The sequence below is a fragment of the Felis catus genome, chromosome C1 (genome assembly GCF_018350175.1).
Source record: "Felis catus isolate Fca126 chromosome C1, F.catus_Fca126_mat1.0, whole genome shotgun sequence".
In the NCBI taxonomy this organism is placed as follows: Eukaryota; Metazoa; Chordata; class Mammalia; order Carnivora; family Felidae; genus Felis; species Felis catus.
Window position 1 is genome coordinate 88,003,867 of NC_058375.1, and position 24,749 is coordinate 88,028,615.

The 24,749-nt window shown below is 37.4% G+C and overlaps 1 protein-coding gene and 1 pseudogene across 9 annotated transcripts in view; both read right to left on the minus strand.

Annotated features, from left to right (window-relative positions):
- The window catches only part of COL11A1 (collagen type XI alpha 1 chain), a 215,493-nt gene extending 191,087 nt beyond the window's left edge, over nt 1-24,406 (minus strand). For 4 of the 9 annotated variants that reach the window (XM_023258942.2, XM_023258945.2, XM_023258941.2 and 1 more), the window contains exon 1: nt 23,811-24,273. In XM_023258942.2, coding sequence (XP_023114710.1) covers nt 23,811-23,916 — 106 coding nt within the window. In that variant the 5' untranslated portion in view covers nt 23,917-24,273. Of the gene's footprint in view, nt 1-23,810; nt 24,274-24,308 lie in introns of those variants that run through there. The other 5 variants (XM_023258948.2, XM_023258946.2, XM_023258947.2 and 2 more) reach the window with 2 other exon arrangements.
- LOC102900826 lies at nt 15,618-17,818 on the minus strand (annotated as a pseudogene).
- Nucleotides 24,407-24,749: the final 343 nt, after the last annotated feature.

Here is a 24,749-nt window from a genome sequence, read left to right on the forward strand (position 1 = left end):
TCAGACTTGCCAGAACCTCTCATCTTCTTTCTCCTACCTCTGGGCCCTTGAACCCCATTTCCCCTGTCTGAAACACTTAGCTTCACTTCACCTGAGGAATACATACAATATAAGTGATGTGTAATCTGCTCCAGAAAGCATTTCCTATCTCCCAAAACTCATTTAGATATATGCTTACCTTTATTACAGCACTTTTCACCCTTGGTTTTAATTTTGCCTATACTTAATTTTTTTTTCTTTACTAAAACTAGAAAAGAACAGATATGTATACACACACATACACACACGTACATGAGCTCTATAAAATACTGGTTGAGTGTGAAACATGATAATGTGAAAATACATAGAAGCAACTTTTTCTGAAGTCCACAGGGCTCTCCTATCTTGAAACAAAAAATTTGAGGGCCTACTATGTCTTTTTTATTATGTTCTGCTGATCTCTTAAACATCCTGACTCATTCATTGATTAGTCTGTCCCAAGTCTTTAATCCTTTCCCTCTGTTGCCTTCAGTGTCCACATGGATTACTGATGTAAAGGCTCACAATGCTTTGATTGTTTCATCTCTAATTAATTCCTCCTCTAAACTTCACACACTCCCATGACCAGTAAGGAGTAGATGACAGCAATACATAGTGTTGAAGAACTGGGATTGCTCTGAATCCCACCCCTGGCACTTAGCATATGTGTGATTTGGACTCAGTATTTAACTGCTTTGTCCTCAGTTTCTATATCCGTAAAATGAAAATAATAAAAATATTTACCTAAGTTTATGAGCTGGCATTTGTGACAATGCCTTAGCACAGCAGCAGGAAAAATTATGCCCATGGGATAAGACCTTTCTGACTATTTTTGCAAAGGTACATGACATAAGAATGTTTTTTTTACATGGCTAAAAAAATTAAAAGAAGCATAATTTTGTGGCACAGGGGAATTATATGAAATTTAAATTGCAGCATCTACAAATAAGAATTTTATAATACTATAGCTACACCCAATCACTTATATGCTGTCCATAGCTGCTTTTGCCCTACAAGAGTTGTATAGCTGTGATAGAGAGTGTATAGCTAACAGTAGCTGAAATATCTCCATGTGGTCCTTTTAAGCTGAGTCCTAAAGGATGGGTAAAAGTTTATAAGCCAAGAGGAGGGTGACAGAAATATCAGATATGCAACACAGATACAAGACAGCATAGAGTACAAGGAAATGAAAGTAATCATAGTTGCCTGACAAGACATCAGCACTGAATAAATTTAAATGTCCAAATTCCCCCTGGGTGTATTATGGCTGCTGAGGACCTCTTGAGAAAAATCAGATATCCACCATGGATATTAAGAGCTACAATCTCCAAAGGAAACATCCACACTAACTCCTATCTACTTCTCCTATCCCAAATGTTAGGGTCCAGCTGAACTAAACTTCTCTTAGTTTCTAGAATATATTGTGCTCCCTTTCTAGGGATTTATTTTTTCAATCCTTCCTAAATTGGCTAAGGATAATTGTTTTTCAACCCTAGCTGTGATTAGAATTTCCTAGAGAACTTTTAAAACATAAGAATGCCTAGGTACTACATAAGAACTTATAACTAGAAATGACTAGGTGAAGCAGAAGGCAGGGAGGGCAGGCATTAATGTTTTAAAAGTTTCCCAGATTAATCTAATGGGTAGCCAGGATTAAAGCCAAGTGGACTGAGACCTAAACAACCTTTTGATCTCCACCTAATCACTACTTCCTTCAGGAAATCATTACTTATCTCTCCCAGGTTTGGTTATATGACCCACTCACATGATCTCAAGTACCCTATACTCCCCTTGGATAACTCCACACTCTATTTTGTTTGCTTGCTTAATTATCTCATTTTCACTCAGGCACAGGGTATGTCTAAGCTCCCTGTTACAAACTCATACCACCTAATTTCCCTCTCTCTCTCTGTTAAACTTATAATTTATTGTTTGATGTCTGCTTCCCCTAATAGATTGTAAACCCTCTGACAGCAAACATCAGCATTATAGATGTTCACTATAGTATTCATAAATAACATAGCGCTGACACATAGTAAGTAATCAATAAAAGTACATTTATTGAATGAATGAATAAATGAATGAGCAGCTACATCCTGCCTTAGAGCTAAAGTTTCTTTCCCACCAGTCTGAGAAGGAACATGAAGAGGGTTGGAAATGGCCTTTACAAACAGCACCTTGAAGTGCTTTCCAAATCAGATTGTTTCCATTTGATTCAAGTGTGGCAAGAACACAGTTCTCAAGTGGCCTTTGTAAAGTAGGTGCTTTCCCGCTTCTAGGGAATCACTTACCTTACCTTGTACCTCACATCACAGGCCACATATCAGCCATATTATAGGATAAATAAAAATAAAACAAAACACAGAAAGAGTTATAAACTATCTCCCATCCAGTCATGGAATGCTTTGCTGCTTTAGATAAATATCAAAACACCAGAAGTGCTACTGTGTTTATGTGGTGGTGGAATGCAGGGTTGCCAAAGAAAAGTCAGAGTCAAGTGACTATTATTATAATTTAACTAACACCAATACACTTATCTACATCAGAATCACAAGAGCTCTTAATAAAGAGTCTAAAAGGTAGGATATGACAGGTGAATAGGCAACAGTTAATAACTTAGCTTCTAAGGCTGGAACTGCCCAACTTCTAATCCAAGTTTTTCCAACATCTAGTTCAATGTCTGGTCCAAGCATTTATTATCCCTGTGACTTTGGGTAACATACTTATGCCTCTAAGACTTAATTTCTCCAATTTAGCCTCATTTTGAGAATTAAATAGGATAAAGCATTTTAATCTCTGATGATAAGGTCTAACACATAGTAAGTCCTAAATAAAAATAGTATCTGAGGAAAAGCCAAGATGGCAGAACAGCATGGAAGATTTTTGTGTCTCGCATCCATGAAATAGAGCCAGACCAACACTAAAATATGCTACACAGAGAAATGATTGGAGGATTAACACAACAATCTGCACAACCTGAACCACAGAATTCAGCAGGTACGTGGCATGGAGAGGTGAACTTGGGGAAAGAGAAGCCGGCAGAGGGCAGGGAGCCACTTTTGCATGCAGAGAGAAGACGGAGACTGGTGGGGGGAGGAATAGAATACGAGAAAAGCACCCCTTCCCAAAAGCAGCTGGAGAGAAAGTAGAAAATTGGAAACAGCCGCAGGGACTAAACTACAAAGGGAAAAAGGAGAAAGAAGACGGCTTAAATTCCATTAAGACAGTAAACGAGGGGAGTGGAAACTCTGCAACTCCACAGCTCCATACCTGGTGGTGCTCTGGTGGGAAGGGTGAATCCCCAGGAACAGAGTGGGGTCCGGGAGGTTCTTGGGCCACATGGGGAAAAGAGGTTCCACTGTTGGAAGGACTTTTGGTAGAGACTGTTGAAGCCACCTGGTTCCAGCAGACCCCAGAAAATGGCCACATTTGCTGGTGCTGGAAACAAGGTCTGTAAGGGTGAAGCCTGGTGCCAGATGTGTGTTGTGATTTTCCATAGTCCCTGAAAAGCTGCTGCTACATTATCTCATGAACTTTTTCTGGGGCGGGCTGGCACCTGGCCACAGTCTCGGGGCACTGGCAGCAGCAGGGTCCCACAAGCGTTCCTGGGTGCAGCCAACATTCAGCCATTGCTTGGTGAGACCCTCCCACAGAGGGGCGGAACGGGTCAGAGCCGCAGTCCTTCAGAATTAAGGGGCCAGGGAAAACAGCCGCATCTGAGACAAAACTAGAGAGAGAGGTACTGCCTGGGGCTTTGTTACAGACAGTGAAGAAGAGGGGAGTGGATGAAAGCTGAAGACAGGGGACTGGTGCATGATTGCTGATCCGGGAGAACAGACTGGGTAGCTGGCTGGCACCATTTTCACCACTTCCGCGCATGTGCATATACACCTATGAGCCCCACAACAATCCACCGCAGTAGGCTAGCAGCGCCATCTAGTGGAGAATGGAACCATTACACTGAGCCCCACCCAACTGGGCCAACCTTGCTCTTCAAGAACACAAGTCTCACCGCCTACTTAGTTTATGGACTATAAAGAGCTACACAGTTGGCCTTCTAGGGGAAAATGAAGTAATTTCAGTCCTATTTCAATCTGTTAGCAGGTAGATCTATTCAATTTTCTTTCTTTTTTTTCACTTTTACACTACTTTTTTCTTCAATACAGAAAAAGAAAAAATTAATTTTTATATTCAATTTCTATTAAAAACTTTTTCTTTATTTTTTCTTAATTTTTTTGCTTTTATGTAATTTTTTCAAATTCTATTTTACTTCTATCACTTTATCATAGTCTACTACAGTTTATTCACTCTTTCAAATTTTCAAACGATTTCCATTTTTTCTCTTTTTTCTTTTTCTTTTCTGTTCTTTTCCTTGAATATAGAACAAGAAAATATTCATTTTTATTTTTAATTTATATTAAAAATATTTTCCTTTATTTTTCCTACTATATTCTTTACTTTTGTGTAATTTTTTTCAAATTCTCTTTTACTTCAATCATCTCATTTTAATCCCCTTCAGTGTATTCATTTTTCGAATTCTCAACCGATTTCCTTTTTTTTTCTTTTTCCCCCTTTTTTTTCTCTAATGTGTCAAACAACTGTCAACACCCAGACAAAAACACACCTAGGATCTAGCATCATTTATTAGATTTGTGTGTGTGTATTTAATTTTTTAAATTTTATTATTTTTTTTATTTTAATTTCTTAATTTTAATTTTTTCTACTTCATTAATTCCTTTTCTCCTTTCAAAATGATGAAACGAAGGAATTCACCCTAAAAGAAAGAGCATGAAGAAACAACAGCCAAGGATTTAACCACCACAGATAAAAGCAAGATGTCTGAACCAGAATTTAGAATCACGATAGTAAGAATACTAGCTGGAGTCAAAAATAGATTAGAATCCTTTTCTGCAGAGATAAAAGCAGTAAAAAATAGCCAGAATGAAATTAAAAATGCTATAACTGAACTGCAATCACGGATGGATGCAGCGGCAGCAAGGATGGATGAGGCAGAACAGAGAATCAGTGATATAGAGGACAAACTTATAGAGAATAATGAAGCAGAAAACAAGAGGGAGATGAAGGCAAAAGAGCACAAATTAAGAATTAGAGAAATCAGTGACTCATTAAAAAGGAACAACATCAAAATCATAGGGGTCCCAGAAGAGAAAGAGAGAGAAACAGGGGTAGAAGGGTTATGTGAGCAAATCATGACAGAAAAGTTTCCCAACATGGGGAAAGACACAGACATCAAAGTCCAGGAAGCACAGAGGACCCCCATTAGATTCAACAAAAACTGACCATCAACAAGGCATATCACAGTCCAATTCACAAAATAATCAAGCAAGGAGAGAATCATGAAAGCAACAAGGGAAAAAAGGCTGTAACCTACAAGAGAAGACAGATCAGGTTTGCAGCAGACTTATCCACAGAAACTTGGCAGGCCAGCGGAGTGGCAGGATATATTCCATGCGCTGAATCATAAAAATATGCAACCAAGAATTCTTTATCCAGCAAGGTTGTCATTCAAAATAGAAGGAGAGATAAAAAGTTTCCCAGACACACAAAAATTAAAGGAGTTTGTGACCACTAAACCAGCCTTACAAGAAATGTTAAGGGGGACTCTCTGAATATTCATATATATAGATGGAGAACCATCTATCATGCTAATGGTCAACAAAAGAAAGCTGCAGTAGCCATACTTATATCAGACAATCTAGACTTTAAAATAAAGACTGTATCAAGAGATGCAGAAGGGCACTATATCATAATCAAGGGGTCTATCCACCAAGAAGACCTAACAATTGTAAATATTTATGGGCCAAATGTGGAGGCACCCAAATATATAAAACAATTAATCACAAACAAAGAAACTCATTGACAGTAATACCATAATAGCAGGAGACTTCAACACCCCACTCACAGCAAGGGACAGATCACCTAATCAAAAAATCAACAAGCAAACAATGGCTTTGAATGACACACTGGACCAGATGGACTTAACAGATATATTCAGAACATTTCATCCCAAAGCAGCAGAATATACATTCTTCTCCAGTGCACATGGAATGTTCTCCAGAATAGACCATATACTGGGACACAAATCAGCCCTCAACAAGTACAAGAAGATCGAGATAATACCATTCATATTTTCAGACCACAATGCTATGAAACTCAAAATCAACCACAAGAAAAAAATTTGGAAATGTAACAAATACTTGGAGACTGAAGAATATCCTAGTAAAGAATGAATGGGTTAACCAAGCAGTTAAAGAGGAATTTAAAAGGTATATGGAAGTCAATGAAAATGATAACACCACAACCCAAAACCTCTGGGATGCAGCAAAGGCGGTCATAAGAGGAAAATATATAGTAATCCAGGCCTTCCTAAAGAAGGAAGAAAGATCTCGGATACACAACCTAACCTTATGCCTTAAGGAGGTGGAAAAAGAACAGCAAATAAAATCCAAAACCAGCAGAAGACAGGAAATAATAAAGATTAGAGCAGAAATTAGTGCTATCAAAACCAAAAAAAAAAAAAAAACCAAAACAGTAGAACAGTAGAACAGGTTAATGAAACCAGAAGCTGGTTCTTTGAAAGAAGTAACAAAATTGATAAACCACTAGCCAGTTTGATCAAAAAGAAAAAGGAAAGGATCCAAATAAATAAAATCAAGAATGAGAGAGGAGAGATAACAACGAACACAGCAGAAATACAAACAATAATAAGAGACTATTATGAGCAATTATATATATGCCAATAAAATGGGCAATCTGGAAGAAATGGACAAATTCCTAGAAACATATACACTACGAAAACTGAAACAAGAAGAAATGGAAAATTTGAACAGACCCATAACCAGTAAGGAAATCAAATTAGTAATCAAAAATCTGCCAAAACACAAGAGTCCACGGCCAGATGGCTTTCCAGGGGAATTCTACCAAACAATTAAGGATGAGTTAACACCTATTCTCTTGAAGCTGTTCCAAAAAATAGAAATGGAAGGAAAACTTCCAAACTCTGTGATGCCAGCATTACCTTGGATCCAAAACCAGACAGAGACCCCACTGAAAAGGAGAACTATAGACCAATTTCCCTGATGAACATGGATGCAAAAGTCCTCAACAAGATATTAGCCAACCAACTCCAACAATACATTTAAAAAATCATTCACCACGACCAAGTGGGATTTATACCTGGGATGCAGGGCTGGTTCAATATCTGCAAAACAATTAACATGATTCATCACATCAATAAAAGAAAGGACAAGAACCATAGGATCCTCTCAATAGATGCAGAGAAAGCATTTGACAAAATACAACATCCTTTCTTGATAAAAACCCTCAAGAAAGTAGGGATAGAAGGAGCATACCTCAAGATCATGAGCCATATATGAAGGACCCAACATGAATATCATCCTCAATGGGGAAAAACTGACAGCTTTCCCCCTAAGGTCAGGAACAAGGCAGGGATGCCCACTCTCCCACTGTTATTCAACTTAGTATTGGAAGTCTTGGCCTCTGCAATCAGACAACACAAAGAAATAAAAGGCATCCAAATTGGTCATGAGGAGGTCAAACTTTCACTCTTCGCAGATGACATGATACTCTATATGGAAAACCCAAAAGATTCCACAAAAAACTGCTAGAATTGAAATCATGAATTCAGCAATGTTGCAGGATATAAAATCAATGCACAGAAATCGGTTGCATTCCTATACACCAACAATGAATTGACAGAAAGGGAAAACAAGTAATTGATCCCATTCACAGTTGCACAAAATAACCATAAAATACCTAGGAATAAATCTAACCAAAGAGGTGGAAAATCTATATGCTGAAACTATAGACAGCTTATGAAAGAAATTGAAGACACCAAAAAATGGAAAAAGATTCCATGCTCCTGGATAGGAAGAACAATACTGTTAAAATGTTGATACTACCCAAAGCAATCTACATATTCAATGCAATCTCTATCAAAATAACACCAGCATTCTTCACTGAGCTAGAACAAATAATCCTAAAAATGTGTGGAGCCAGAAAAGATCCCGAATAGCCAAAGCAATCTTGAAAAAGAAAACCAAAGCAGAAGGCATCACAATCCCAGACTTCAAGCTGTACTAGAAAGCTGTAATCAAAACAGTATGGTACTGGCACATGAACATTCAGATCAATGGAACAGAGTAGAGAACCCAGAAATTGACCCACAAATGTATGGGCAGCTAATCTCTGACAAAGCAGGAAAGAATATCCAATGTAATAAAGACAGTCTCTTCAGCAAGTGGTGCTGGGAAAACTGGACAGCGACATCCATAAGAATGAACCTGGACCACTTTCTTGAACCTTGCACAAAAACTAAAAATGGATGAAAGACCTAAATGTAAGACAGGAAGTCATCAAAATCCTTGAGGAGAAAGCAGGCAAAAACTTGTTTGATCTTGGCCACAGAAACTTCTTACTCAACATATCTCCGGGGACAAGGGAAACAAAAGCAAAAATGAACTATTGGGACCGCATCAAAATAAAAAGTTTCTGCACAGTGAAGGAAACAATCAGCAAAACTAAAAGGTAACCCACAGAATGGGAGAAGATATTTGCAAATGACATATCAGATAAAGGTTTAGTATCCAAAATCTATAAAGAACCTATCAAACTCAATATCCAAAAAACAAAAAATCCAGTGAAGAAATGGGCAAAAGACTTGAATAGACACTTCTCCAAAGAAGACATCCAGATGGCCAACTGACATGAAATAATGCTCAACATCACTCATCATCAGGCAAATGCAAATCAAAACCACAATGAGATACCACCTTACACCTGTCAGAATGACTAATATTAACAACTAAGGCAAAAACAGATGTTGGAAAGGATGCAGAGAAAGAGGATATCTTTTGCATTGCTGGTGGGAATGCAAGCTGGTGCAGCCACTCTGGAAAAGAGTATGAAGCGTCCTCAAAAAATTAAAAATAGAACTACCCTACGACCCAACAATTGCACTAGTATGTATTTATCCAAGGGATACAGGTATGCTGTTTCGAAGGGACACATGCACCCCCATGTTTATAGCAGCACTATCAACAATAGCCAAAGTATGGAAAGAGCCCAAATGTCCATCAAATGGATGAATGGATAAAGATGTGGTATATATATATATATATATATATATATATATATATATATATATATATAATGGAGTATTACTCAGCAATCAGAAAGAATGAAATCTTGCCATTTGCAACTACGTGGATTGAACTGAAGGGTATTATGTTAAGTGAAATTAGTCAGAGAAAGACAAAAATCATATGACTTCAATAATATGAGGAGTTTAAGAGACAAAACATATGAACATAAGGAAAGGGAAACAAAAATAATATAAAAACAGGGAGGGGGACAAAACAGAAGAATCTCATAAATAATGGAGAACAAACTGAGGGTTGCTGGAGGAGCTGTGGGAGGGTGGATGAGCTAAATGGGTGAGGGGCACTAAGGAATCTACTCCTGAAATCATTGTTGCACCATATGCTAACTAATTTGGATGTAAATTTAAAAATAAATAAATAAATAAATAAATAAATAAATAAATAAATAAACTAGTAAAAAATTTTTAAAAATTATTTAAAAATATAAAATAAATAAATAATAAAAATAAAAAAATAATATCTAAAAGCACTATGTCCTTAAATATTCAACTTTTTTCAACATCTTTTATAGTTCATGTGAGCACCACCCATATTTCCCCAGAGTTAGAATTCTCTTGATTCCTGCTATCCATTTCTCCTGACCACTTTGGGAAATCTCCTTACAAAAGAATAGAAGACTGAACAGGTTTCCATCTCTAAAGGTCCATCAGATATCATCCAGGAAGTTCCCTGACAGCTTATGCAATCAAATGAGTTTGAATCTGTATTTTCATGTTCACATTTCCATTATTACTCTATAGCATAAACAGACATTAATACACTATCATTGGCATTTTCCCCTTTCAATAATTTCTTTTTGTATTGCAGAACTGTAAGTTAAATACAGCAACTGTGATGTGAGTTATTTAGTAAAAGGTTTGTTAACTAAAATTTAAATTAAAAAAATAAATTAAATAATTACACAAGTTTAAAAAAAGTTTCAAAAACTAATATTTTAATGTCTGTCTTCTGATACTATTTCTACATTTATATCAACACATATATGCTACATACCAACCTTGTATTGCAAACAAACATGAAGTATTAGAAAATAAAACATATTGACCTAAATTTTCCCATATTAAAAAACATAGGTTTGGAAGTTTATCTTTAAGTGACTCTGTGGCACAAATAATGTCAACAGAAATTACATAAATTTCCTATGTCCCAACATATGTCTTTGTACCTGAAATTATCAGATTTTTTTTCTGTATTCTATAATATAATATTTGTACTATAAAATGGGATAAGTAACTGTTTGAATACATTAATACATTGCAAGCTTCTAAGATTTTGGTTGTAGAGCTTACACTTAAATATGCCTGGGTACAGGAAGTGTTTAGAGTTCCTTTTATCCCCAAGAGATTCTATAATAAGCTTAAATGTTTTGTCATTTTAAACCTATATTTAGAGAGAGTATATATCCCTACAGAAAAAAAAAATGAATAAAATTAATATAAGTATCTCAAGGCTCAAGTTTTTGTTGGGCTTCTTGGAAAAACTGTATCATTGCTATTCAAACAAAGAATAGCATTAAATTGATAATGACATGAACAAAGACACATATAAAATATTAGCCTGTAGTTTTAGGAATTTTGAAGTTAATTTCATCAAAACCAGGCACCTAAAAAGACTAATGGTAATACCATTTCAGAAAACAGAAACCCAACAATCAAATGTAAATGTACTTCCTTACAATCTCACAAAAATACCAGCTTAAAAAATCAGTTACACAGTGAAATTCAAAATTGGATAGGCCAGGGTAAAAGAAATACATAGTGAAATATTCTGAAGAAGAAGTAATGGAAAAAGTGTGACTCCTACCACAATCCATTGTACCCACATCCCACTATGGACTGTTCATTCTAATTCTGACCTACTCGGTGGTTGAAAGAAATGCATAAATCACAGGATCCTAGCCTCGATTTAGCACTGATTCGAAATAACAAATAAATTTGCTTTGAATAACAGAATGTATGTTCATTTCCTTAACAACATTTAATATATTTATATGTAGTGTCTTTTAGGTCTTCACCTGCAAATATCACCCATCTACTTTCTAAGTAACCACAAGTCCCACATTATTGCTCTGTTAAACCAGGGAAACAAAATACAAACTCCCATTACCGTTTGATGCAATTATAGTCTCTTAAAACAACTGGATCAATGTGCATGGTGTCCATCAAATAAGTAAAATGATTTACCAAGCGAATTTTTTTATTTTAATTTTTTCTCTTATTTGAGAGAGATAGTGTGTGCATGAGCAGGGGAGAGGAGTGGAGAGGGAGGGAGAGAGAGAGAGAGAGAGAGAGAGAGAGAGAGAGAGAGAGAGAATCCTAAGCAGCCGCCACGCTCAGCACAGAACCCAACAACATGCTTGATCCCATGATCCTGGGATCATGACCTAAGCAGAAATCAAGAGTCAGCCACTCAACTGACTGAGCCACCCAGGAGCCCCTACCAAGTGGAATTGAAGTGTCACATTGACTATGTCTGAAAATATGTAAAATAAAATTAAAAAACTATGGAAATTATTTGGATAAGAATGGCTTAGATGCTACCCAAATAGTTTAAGACAACATTTGTACTCCTTGTACTCCAAAAATAACTAATTCTACATTTTGTATAGGGTCTTAAAATAAAATCTCTACCTTTAATTTAAATAAGTCATTACTTTTTATAAATGACAAATAGATTCATAGGAGAAAAATAAATCGGTAAATGAAGGTTGAGGAGGCATGGCTGTTAATATCAAGTAAGAAAGGTAGAAAGACCTCAATTAGATGATGTCTGAGCAAAGTCTAGCAAGGTCGAAGAGGCTCCTCTGTCCTGATATTTTGACAGAAGAGCATTCTAAGCAAAAGGAATAACAAGTACAAAGAACCTGATGTAGGAGTTGCCCCAAATGGGAGGAGTTGGAGGAAATGCAAGGAGACAATTATGTCTTCAGCAAAGAAAATAAAAGCGGTCAGAGAAGTAAGGGTGAAGCAGGTTGGAGGCAGGTTGTATCGGTCCTGGGGATGTTCATGGAGTTTAGATTTTATTCCAGGTTAAGATGGAAACCTACTGGAAGTTAAGGGGAAGAGAGGAATAACCTGAATGAGTTCATTTACCAGACCACTGTGGCTGTTGTGTTGAGAACTGACTACAGAGGGCACTACAGTGGAACAGACTGTGTAGAGAGCAGACAGGAAGCAACTTGCCACTCTCGAGGTGTAAAATTTTGTCAATTTTGCTGTTTCGGACTGAGAGATGAAATACTGGGTCAGATGCTGGATATACTCTGAAAACATAGCAGACAGGGTTGCTGATGGGTTGGATACTGGAGTAGGAGAGAACAAGAGTCAAAGCTACTCAAGCATTTTAGTTTGAACATCATGACTGATTGTTTTGCCATTAGCTGACGTGGGAAAGATGGTGAGAGGAATGGGTTTCAGGAGTTCTGCAATTCAGTTTGGGGCATGCTAATTTTGAGATGACTTAATACATTCCACTGGAAATGGCTAAATAGGCAGTTGGGTATATGAGTCTAGAATTCAGGGAAAATACCTGGGGTAGAAATAAAACTTTGGGGGTGACAGCCTATTAACTTTATTTAAACTGTAATTAATTAATGACACTTATTTTAAAACTCTATTTGATATAACTTTCTGTGAAAGAAATCATTATGACTTAAAAAATGCTTATAATAGGGGCACTTGGGTGGTTCAGTTGGTTAAGCATCCAACTTCAGCTCAGGTCATGATCTTGCAGTCCATGAGTTCGAGCCCCATGTCGGGCTCTGTGCTGACAGTTCAGAGCCTGGAGCCTGCTTCAGATTCTGTGTCCCCCTCTCTCTCTGCTCCTCCCCCACTCATGATCTAACTCTCTCTGTCTCTCAAAAATAAATAAACATTAAAAATTGTTTTAAATGCTTATAATAAATATCTTATCCTCTCAATCTAAATAGAGATCTTGGTCCAATATATGAATCCTCAAAGACAACAACACCAACAACAACAAAAAACTACTTATAATTTATGTCCTAAAACATGCTATAATTTGGATACTAACAAGAATGATCACATTTAAGGTTTAAAAATGTCAGGCTCATCTTTGTCTTTTAACAAATTTTCTAAATATGTACACACATTTTGTTTAATGTATCCCCTTATAAAATAGGGAGATAATTCATTCATATATCTTTCAAGTTCATAATGGCCATAACTCTGTATCAAGTGTGACTGTACTAATTATCTTGGAGAACTTCAGGTGACTTTACAGTGAGCTGGCTATTCCAGAAATAGCATCAAGGCCCCAGTTCTCAGGTTGTCAGAAGACCCAATGGTTGCAGCCAAGTGGAACCAGCTAATATTGATAAATATCAAAGTATATACTGGCTTTGCCAACTTAGCCACCTCCTTGTATTTTTTTTTAATTAGTCACATGATTCTGTGCTATGCAGAAAAATCTATCCATATGGTCTTCTGTTATGTGGCCCTAGTCCATTGTCCTAACCACAGCACTCTCCTGATAACACACACGCCCCATGAGAATAGACACTGGCATGCTATCCTTGTAGTCAGGGCACTTAACACTGATTGCACATAGAAGTGAGTCATTTAATTTTCACGGTTATTGAACACCTTAACCCTGAACTTTCTTGTATCATAAAAAGCTTCTATGAAAATTGAAAGCAGAAATAATATCACAACTCTGAGGATGGCAAAGGAAAGAAGAAATGCCAGCTGAGAGGGTGATACTTAAAAAGTTTGGCATTTCTGATTTACAGTGGCCAAACCGATTAAAATGTGTATTGTAAAACTAAAATTACAGTTTCAATACAAGCATTTGACTTTAATGTTGAGAAAAGCAATATTTGCTAGTATTTAGTTTATTACATGCTATGGAGAGGAGGATTAGAAAAAAGCATTTTCTATATTACAATCAGCTGATCTATCAAATCAGTTTTTGCAGAGTCATTACTGTTGGGTAATTGAATATTTATCAAATGATCTGTACATAGCAGATAAATAACCTTTTACTTGACTTCCAGTACCCTGTTATACAAGCCAGACACATTCCCATTTTTATGTGTATTTAATTTCTTGTTACAGAAGATTCATAAGCCCTTGGATGTGCATCAAAATTATCTGTGGAGCTTTATAAAACACCTATGTTTGGAATCCATACAAAATAAATCAAAATCCACAGGGATGGGACTACAAGTGATTGTGATTATCAAGCCCTGTCTTCTTGACTTTAGTAAAATCCCTTGCTTGTGAGGCCATTAATTCATATGATAAACATTTATTGGCCATCTATTATGCTCCAGGTTTAATGCTAGAAGCCAGAGTTTCTTACATAGATGAAAAAGATTCATTCCCTGTTTTCATTTTATCATCAAAAATATTCTGTGATTAGCATTCAAATTTGGAGTAACTGTAATGGTGTAGCATGCTTTAGGATGCTTTGCAAGGCCAACTACCTCAGTCTGCATGGTGGAGGAGAGTTATTTCTTTAAGAGATAATTTCTAAATCCTAAGCAAAAAGCAATGGTAAGCAGTTTGGGAGAGTATGTAAGGTGGAAATCATAGCTTGCTTGGAGGCAAAACAGAGACTGACGTTTTCAGGAAACCACAACAATATCAGCACTAATCTGTTCAATATACTTTTGTAGACACTGGCAATAATTAATATATATAACCTTACATATATCTATCTCAGGTTGTTAGTTAGGCTATTGAAGAGCAATTCATTAGAGCCTGACCAACACTTTTCACTTCATTCAACAAAGATTTATCAGATGCTAATTGTGACAGGCTCTGTTCTGTGTGCTTGGGACACACTAAATAAAATAGACAAAGATACCTATCTTAATGATTTTAGGACTATGGAATGGATAAGAACAGAATACAAAAAATATATAATATTCTTCCAAATTATCCAAAATCTATTGTATCCAAGTAGATGTAACCACTATTAATCTTACTAGGCACTTGAAACTTTATATACTCCTTGCTTAAAGATAATACACATAATATAATAATTATAATACATGCATAATATTCAAATTACTTTCTAACCTGAAGAATGAGTGAACTAAAATAATCATGAAGCAATAAATATAGATAGGCTATTCTTTACAATAGTTACTAAGCAAAATCAGAAATTCCTAATAGCATACAAAACCGAGATAAAAGTTTCAAAATAAACATATGACAGGAATTTTCCCAATTATTACTTTAACAGATTGATACCACTCTTGGATTAAACTGTTTTGTTCACCAGCAAACAGTGAAATGATGATTTACATTGATGTCAAAGCAACAGTACCACTTCATATGGTGTTTCTCTCTATCAGAAAGGAAACTACAATTTTAGAGGTATTCTAGTGAATCAGTAACTTCAAATATGTAGAAGCAACCTTGGAGAGAATGTGCAAAAGTGTTCTTCAAATAAGGAAAGCTAGAGAGACATCCCAAGTCTTTGACTTACAGAGAAGTAAAGAAAGAGAAGATCTAATTACTGCTGACACGACATGAGGAAGTCACTTCACACCACTGTAATTTAACTAGATTTAACCTTGTTCCAGTCCACTGGGCAATGTAAGAAGGATAATTAATAATCTAAATAGTGACAATATTACATACTGTGCATTCTGGCATCTTGGCAGACACTGGGGACAGAAATAAAACTAAATCATAGTCATTACCCCTCAGCAACTCCTTACAGAAGGCTAACATATAAATGAGTAATTTTTAAAATAATGACCTTCTTTTGCAAATTATGTATCTTTTAGTTACATTCTTCCAGTCGATTACACTCCAAACAGCTTTTAGATAATCAGATCTGACACTTTTATAGTGAAGGTAATAAGCATACTACCATATACGTGTCTCCACGTATACTACCATATATGTGGAATAAGACCTGTTGTTCCTTGTGATGGATACTGATTGGAACAGGAAGCAATTTGTAAGTGTCCTTATTACTTAATGAAACCAAGCCAACCACAATCTGAACCTTGAATGCTAACAGACACAGCTGTCAACCTCTCCTTAAATAAGTCAAAGGAAGCAAAGTAACATTTGCTGGTTTCCAGCAACAGCCCTTTTTGTTCTCCACCATCATTAGGGCTTAGGTTTATTCTTGAAAGAGTGGTATGGCCTCCACCACTGAACTTTAATGCAGTCTGAAGAGCTACCTGAATTATAACATCACTTTGTGCCAAATCCTCTCTATATTCCTCCTTGGTGGCATTCAAATTATGCACACAATTGCCATGACGCGTACTGTCGTGCAGCTGCATGATTTTGTGGATTAATATTAGGCCCCTGGGCACTATAACCATAAGTCAGGGATGCTGTGTGCAAACATTAGAACACACCATGAAGTAAGCATGGACAAATGATCAAAAGCACGGGCTCTGGAGCAAGACTGTCTAGGTTCACATCCTGGGTCTATCACATAGGAGCTGTGTGACATCGGGCACGATAATTAACTTCTCTGTTTTTCAGTTCCTTCATGGATAAGATGGATATTTTAATATTAGCTTACTTCCAGGGCAATTATCAAAAAGAAATGAGATTCTATATGAAATGTGCTGACAATAGGACCTGGTATGTAATAAGCATGCATTTAGTGTTACGTGGAGATATGAAATCTGATCTAAATCTTGAAGTAGAAGACATTTGCTAGGTGGAGGAGAAAAGAACAGATATTCAGGGAAGGAGAATAGCACATTCTAAGCCAGAGGAGAATAAAGGCAAGAGATTTAAGATGGCTGAAGTGCAGGGTAAATGGGGGCAGGTTTGTGGCAGGTGGGAAATGGCTGTTCATGAGCCCGGAGGTACAGAGGAGTCCCATCGTGAAGGGCGCTCTATATCATGCCAAACCATTTGGACAACACATTTATCTTCAAAACCAGTGAAATATTTTGAAGACTCATCAGCATTCAAAAAGAAGAGTGACAGCTCATAGGTTGTGCGCCACTGTCAGACTCAAAGAGAGAGGTCAGAGAAAATACCACTTGAATACATACGGCTCTTCTTTCTCTTCAGAGCTAAGAGCACGAAGTGCAAAAGTGCCTTAGAGTTTCTTATTAGCTTTGTCAGGAATTGCAACCACTGCTCTTTCTGGCAGTCATCCTTTGGGAAGTTGTTTGTGAACAGCTGAGTGAGGAAGGAAAGCCAACCACCTCACACAGTGGAAGGTTCACGCCTGTAAGCCCGGATGCCAGTTTACCAGTCAGACAGAGGAAGGAAGCTTCCACTGACACTCTATGCGCTCAAGTTCTATGAATAGGGACCTTCATTTGCCTGTACAGTACAGGGCCATTCAAGAGCAATTAAATTTGTTTAAAATAAGAAAGAAATGCTTTTTAAGGAAAAAAAGAAGGTTTGAAGGGATTGTAAAAGTTGATTGTGCTAAAGCACTTTTACACAGGTTTGTTTTAGTTCTCAATTGTCAAGTCGTATTTAAGCTGGTCTCTTACTCTGAAATATGATAACCTTTCTTTTCTCTGAGTTCTTTCTCCTAAATTAATAGCACTGTCTCTAATTCCATGCGCAGCAAGCAAAGAGTTTATTTTACCAGATAACAGTAGGTCTGGTGATCAGCCAATGTCTAAAGAACCACTAGCCAAGTCAGTAGTAGGCCAAAGACTGCAACCGATAGATACTACTCGCTAAATCACTTTAAAATCAACTTTCATCTTTACCGGCTAGTATTATTCAGGTTGAGTTTGGAGACAACGGAAAATAGGGGGGAAAAGCCTATAAAAATAAAATCACATTAGGGTTTTGCAAGAAAAAGAAATACATATGTCAGACACATTATAATAAAGAAGGCTAAAACTAAACTTTATGAAAAAAACTAAAACTTTATGTTCTGAATTAAACTGCAAGAGACGTTGGAAGAACAAAGTCCAAATTTTGGAAAGTCATTATAGTATACCAAAAGCTACACTGAAATCTACATTTAAAGTGAGAGAATTTAGGGAACACTGCAACTTTTTTATACCATCTGTGTATACCTCTCTTTCTTCTTTGCTAAGGGACAAAACTTCAATGGTCTAAAACAAAGTTTGGTTTCCTCTCACCACTCCCAACTCAGGTCACATTTCCCCAGTATCAAATGAGGGAAGTGGAGGAGAAAAAGCAGAAATGCAGATCAGCTCTCAGCCCCCACTCTGCAGTTGCCTTGAATTCCTAATGATTACACCAACTGCCCCTAATTATTTCTCCAAAGGTAGGAGGAAAAGAAAAGTATGTTTAGGATACAATAGAATTCTGGCTTTTGAATACCTAAGTATAATCATTAAAAATGATATAAAGTGATGGGGAGAGCTCAGTACTTATAAGAACCCTGTATTCATACAAATTGTTAGAGTTGATCATGAATATAAATATTTAGCTTCCACAGTATCTTCTTCAGGACGTTAGGGACATGTACTGCTTTTTCCTTAAAGATAGGAAAACTCTTCATTTGATGGAAATACTAGCCCTACCATTATTGTTGCCAGCACAACAAATATTGTGGCAACCTCTTAAGAGTGTCTACTTCTCTGTAGATTAACTGTCCATTTATTCATGAGGTATAAGTTGTTGACGTAGTCTCAGATGGCTTAACAATCCAAAAGGAAAATTAATTAGAATTTGCACTACTAAGTGCTCTCCTATTTTTCCCCAATGTTTGCCACTTGTTCGGAAAAAGATTATTATACAAGCAAGTCATAGCAAGTAATAATCAATTCATTATCTTATTTAGTAATAAAACCCTATATATATATATATATGTAATATACATAATATATATATAATATATATACATAATACACATAATATATATATATAATATATATATATATAATATATACATAATATATAATACAGCCAATCTAAAAGAAACTTGAAAGACACAGAAATTTGACAGTATTTGGAATAAATATAGAAATATATTATTAAATATATTATTTGAAATGCCTGGCCCTCCATTAACAACTTTAGAGTGGATAAAAATATCACATTCCTAATCCAGCAACGAATGTACACGAAAGATATTTTACAAACTATTATGCTTTCTACTCTGATACCAATAATCTTACAGAATCACATAATCAGGTATATTAACAATACAAATTATCAAAAATTACCTTCCTCCAAACTTAAGAAACTGAGAAATTTTTAAATGCATTCTATAACTCAATTTCCTATCTGATTTTCTTCAATTTCTTTAATTGAATCCATCTTCTCACTAAATCTAAACTCCAATACGTTCGTTTAAGCAATATTTGGTCGTTCCATAAAGTCTCAGATCACTATTATTTTGAGATATTTTTGTCACTATTGCTGACCTTCACTCTACTTACTTAGAAAAACACTGAATATTATAAAAATGTTTTTTTTATTTTTTATGAGAAAGAGCATTCAGCTAATAACTTTTCTATGATTTAGTTTCCTCATTAGTAAAGCAAGAAGGGAGTAAAGAGAAACAATCTCTACAGTAATGTCTATCTCTAGCATTCTCTTTTAAAAAATCTTATCTTAACACCTTTTCTTCCCTTGAAAAATTCATCTTTTTATGACACACTCTCAACCAAGCTTGATTTGAGTTCATTCATTATCAGTAAATACACAATGCTTCAATAAATTAAGCAGAGTGAAGAGAGTTTTTTCAGAAAAAAAAGCAAATTTCTAGAAAAGAAAGGTGACTACTTAGTTTAGGAAGGTTTTTTGTTTGTTTAGGGGGGTTTCTTTTGGTCAGAAATCCTACCCAAAAATCTGAAAAGAGATTCATGTTTGCCTTGCTATATTTTAGGGATAACTTAACTTGAATAATATGCTCCTTCTATGTTACTCACCCTGAAGTGAACATAGAACCCAAAAAATTAATTAAATAAATTGTAAGCAATCATACTACCTAGGTGTATATATTTCTCATTTGCACTTCACAATTGTGTTAACAAATATGAAAATACCTCTTACAGAGTAATTTTTATAAAGTAGAGACTCAGGTGTTTATTATGAAGTAAATTGTCACTTAAGAGATTAACAAACTTAATTTCAAAACTAATAGACAATTTTGTGATGGTGTCCATGTTTAATTGACTATATATGTGCCCCTTAATCTGTGTAAAACAAGCAGGAAGATGCTTCTCATAAGACACCTAATTTTCTTTATTGTTTCTCTATTATAGACTTTGTCAATTTTTATTTAAAAAACAAGAGGAAAGACAATATAAATAATCCTAGCAGGCACTGCATGTGTTGTCAGAAGTATATCTGATCTTTTAACTGATTTCTGATTAAGTAGCCACAGTGGCAAACTTGATCTCTTTACAAAGTTGGATTAGCACATACCCTGGAAGCCAGTACCATTTCACCTGCTGATCCTGGGCACTCAAAACACTCCAGGAAAGCTCACTACCAATTGTTAACTAGCTTTGAAAGTCCTTTATAAAATTAATCAACTTTTTGCAAGGCACAGTATTGGCTTAACCACCAAAGTTTGAATACCATTTTAATTAGTGAAAAATGATTCAATTACATACTATTTTTCTCAGTATTCAATTATAGCTTAACCCTTTTTTAAACCCTTAAAACCATCACTCAACACAATCACAGCATAGTCACTATAAATTTCAGGTAAATCTCAGGTCCTATCTATGATAAACAATGGCCTAATTGATAAAGAAATCCATAAATTTCTGAGATAAAACATTTATGTCAACCACAGGAAAATATATGAGACATAAAATTGAAGTTGATGCAAGTGAATATATTATAAAAATAACACTCTTATATTAAATCATAATAAATACTAAAAATCTTTAATAAGCATGTGAAAGATGACCAAGTTACAGTTTGGATTTGCAAAGTAAAATAATATGATTCTGTATGAGATTATAAATTTTCTTTTAATCCATTCACTCCAAAAACTATTCTTTGTAAGGTAGATGCTTTAGGATCCTAACTATACTTTCTTTAGAATCTAATTTATTGGCAACCCAGAAATTTTTAAGGCTTTAATATTTTAAATCCAAGAAATGCAAATTTTAGATGAAAATAGGCTGTTTTAAATTACCTTTTGATTTAGCAACCAAATCGCACCATTGCATCTTAGTGACATCAATAAACTATAGCATATAATACCTTTATTTAGGAACTGGAATGAAATAATATTCATTGTTACTTCAATTGCAAATCTGATGGCTAGTATAAGAACTGGACACTGGGTTTATATTTCCCTTGTGTGATGATTCAGACCAATGTTTCCTTTTTAAACATTAGGATACTATTACTTCCTTTATGAAGTTTATTAAGTGGCAAAATGCCTTCAAGAGTACATTTGTAAATATGTATCTTCCCACTAGGTAGTAAGCACCTAGCAACTTGATGACACAAATACCAAATCTTACAGTATGACTATACACTCTTGTAACTTTTGAGACATTTCATCAGAAATGACAAATAAAAACAACACATGATCCTTAAACTTTGCTATTTCTCACATTACTTGGTCTTATAATAATAGTAAAGGTTCTTTTTCCACCATTTACTTGACATGGAACTGAAATGTTTATTTAAAAGTGTTTCACATCTGAAGCTAGATTGAAAAGAGCCAATTTATGCAATACAAGTGTAGAAATTTGATCTTTCTAATATCCTTAGAGCTTTAAGGAAGGCCAAATGTGGAAAATAAGACAGAAATATCTTCAGTGAAATAATCCTTGAATGCCTACAATGGTGTCTCCTGAGTTTATATTTCATCTGTCTTCATTGAAGAAACTCTTGGTTTCTACATTTTTAAATTCAGAGCTGCCATTATGGTACATTTGTCCATATGTGTGTGTAACAAGTTGAAAAAGAAGGAGTATGTCTGTTCTTTCTTAATTGAGTGTCCTTTTCCAGCATCACTGTAGTCAGAAGGATTTTAAGAGGCCTATGTGCTGAGGCAGATGCTTAAATTCCAAATAAATTCCAAATAAAACCAGCAGAGGGCAGAACAGCGAACAGAAATGACCAACCCAGCTGGTGACCAGGTACCAAAGGTAAAAAGCAAACTTTTGATGGATTCCACTCTCAAAGACTCTATTTATCCTTAAAAATGTTTAAATGAATGCACCAGAATAATTAGCATAACTCGTATCAAAATTTAAGCACAGTCCTAAGGAGGCTCTGGCTGTATTTACCAGTTAAAGTCAAGCAGAAGAATAATCAACCACACAGCCTGCCACTCAGGAAGGTGAACACCACTAAGCTTGGGGAAGGAACTCAGACCTGGTGTGCCAGAGTTCGGCCTCCGGGAGCGCTAATTCCCATTAGGGAGAGCTCAGATCTTGGCATCTACCAGGGCCAGACTCAGGTTTCTGCTAAAGCCTGCGCATTTGGGGTTGACAACTTCTTTCTCCCTCGGCCAATCCTCGCCACCCTTATTCCTACCCCCCACTTCTCTCTGCACTCCTGACAAAGCTTGCTTTTCTACTCTAAGCTGTTCGGGCTCTGTTAACTCCAAAGGCGTTTGCCCGCCAGTCGTGTCTACAGCACCTAACGGACCGCTCCAGCCAGATGCCTTTGCGGGAAAGGGCGGGGGAAGGGGAGGGAGGAGGCGGAGGGGAGGAGTGAAGTCGCTCTCCCTCCTTGGGTACTGACAGGGCTGCAGTCTTCCGAGCAGGTCTGGTCATTGAATATTTGGTGGTGCCACGTAGGAACTTTTCCTTACCTCTCCCCTCCCACCCCATCCCAGGCCCCCTCCTCTTCCCTCCCAATCCCTGTTCCTCCTCTCCCACCCCATTTGCTTGGCGAGTTTCATCATTCTCCAAGAGAACTGCGAGTCCAACCTGCAAGAAGAAGGGGGGGGGGGCGCGAGGTGGGGGTCAAAGTGGAGAGGAGTGGACTGAGATTCAGGGATAAGTGTTCCCCCAATCTTCAACCCGTTCTTTACAACCTGCCAATTTTTTTCCCACTTAAAATCTCTCCAAAACGCCACCCACACCCACACCCACACACACACACACACACACACACACACACACACACACACACACACACGGTGTTCTCAGTCTTCTAGATTCATCACCTCTGCTTTCTCTTACATCCCTAAAAGTAAAAGAGCCTGTTTCTCACTTTCTTCCACACAAAGAACTTTATCAAGGTTCATTTTATACCCTTTCTCTATATTCCAGCTCACCCTTAAAGAGATACTTCCATTAGTTAGAATCTGGAGAAACCAGAAGATGTGTTCCAAGGGCAATCTAGGGACTAGTCCTCAAACAAAAGCTCTGCACAACTGCCCTTGTGTTCAAGGTAATATTTTTCCTCTTTTCAAAGACGCTGGAAAGTGGTGAAGGGCATTTCAGCAGGCTCTGTGCTGACAGATCTTTTTTCCTGCTACCTCTTCTCCCATTACTGTCCCGCCTACATCCATCTCTCTCTCCAGCCTTCACTTCAACCTGGTGGCAGCTACAATCTGGATTTTATTTAGGAGAATTGTTTTGGGGGGGCGGGGGGAGGGCTTGGGAGGGTGGGGGGAGGAATGGCGGGGGAGGAAGGGTGAAGAGGGGGAGGGGCACAGAATGACAAAGACCGACGGCAATCTCCCACCTCCCCAAAACCACTTTTTTCTTACCTCCTCTGACCTCACTAGCCTGGAAGAGGAAAGTCAGTGCGAGGGTTGTTATGGTGAAATTCCAGAGCCACCGTTTCGTTTTCCACCTAGAGGACCACCGCTCCATCTCCGAGCCCCGCACTCAACCGTGAACTCAGCCCTCGAAATTGCGATTGCAGACCAACTTCGTCCCTTCCCAGGTATCGTCGGGGATGTTTGCTACACAGCCATTGAGGAGGGAGAGGGGGGAAAAGTCAAAGGGCTTTTTCTTTAAAATTCGATGGTTGGCCTCCTTCCTGTGTCTCGCCCCCTCCTCTCCCTCTCGGTTGGCCCCGCCGGCCGGGACCCTCCGATCCGTCCTCCGCGGGGCCCTGCCTTCAGACTGAAGGCAGATAAGGGGCTTCAACCGAAAATCTGAGAGGACTGCGTGCCCCTAAAGGCTTCATGCCGTCAGTGGGCCGGACGAGAGGCTCCGGGCAGCCCCCTCCTCCGCCCACTCCCCTCCCGCGCCCCCCTTACCCCGAGCGAAACTGACAAGCCGGTTGAGGGTCAGACCCAATCACACGCCTCTCGGGCGGCCCCGAGCCCGCCCCCCTCTCCTCCAGCCCAAGAATCAGGACTCCTGGCAAGCCCAGCCCACCAACCACCCCCCATCTCCCGTCGCCTCTCCTCCCTCCTCTCCTACCCAAATCCCAGAGAAGAAATGGGAGGGAGTTACGCGGGACGCGTGCTTGGCTCCAGCACTTTGGGAATGAAAGGAATTGCAGGAGAGCCCCGGAGCCCACAGAGTTTTCAAGGAGCTTCTGTATTCAATAAAAACAGCTACTTGTCTACTTGCACCCGTCTGTTAGCCTCTCGTTCGTCGGCGGGGGAGGGGAGGAGCCCAGCGTCTGATTTGCCACACCGCTGGAGTTCTGGGCTGGCAGCCGTAACCTTATCCTTGTGCAAAAATCTGCTTCT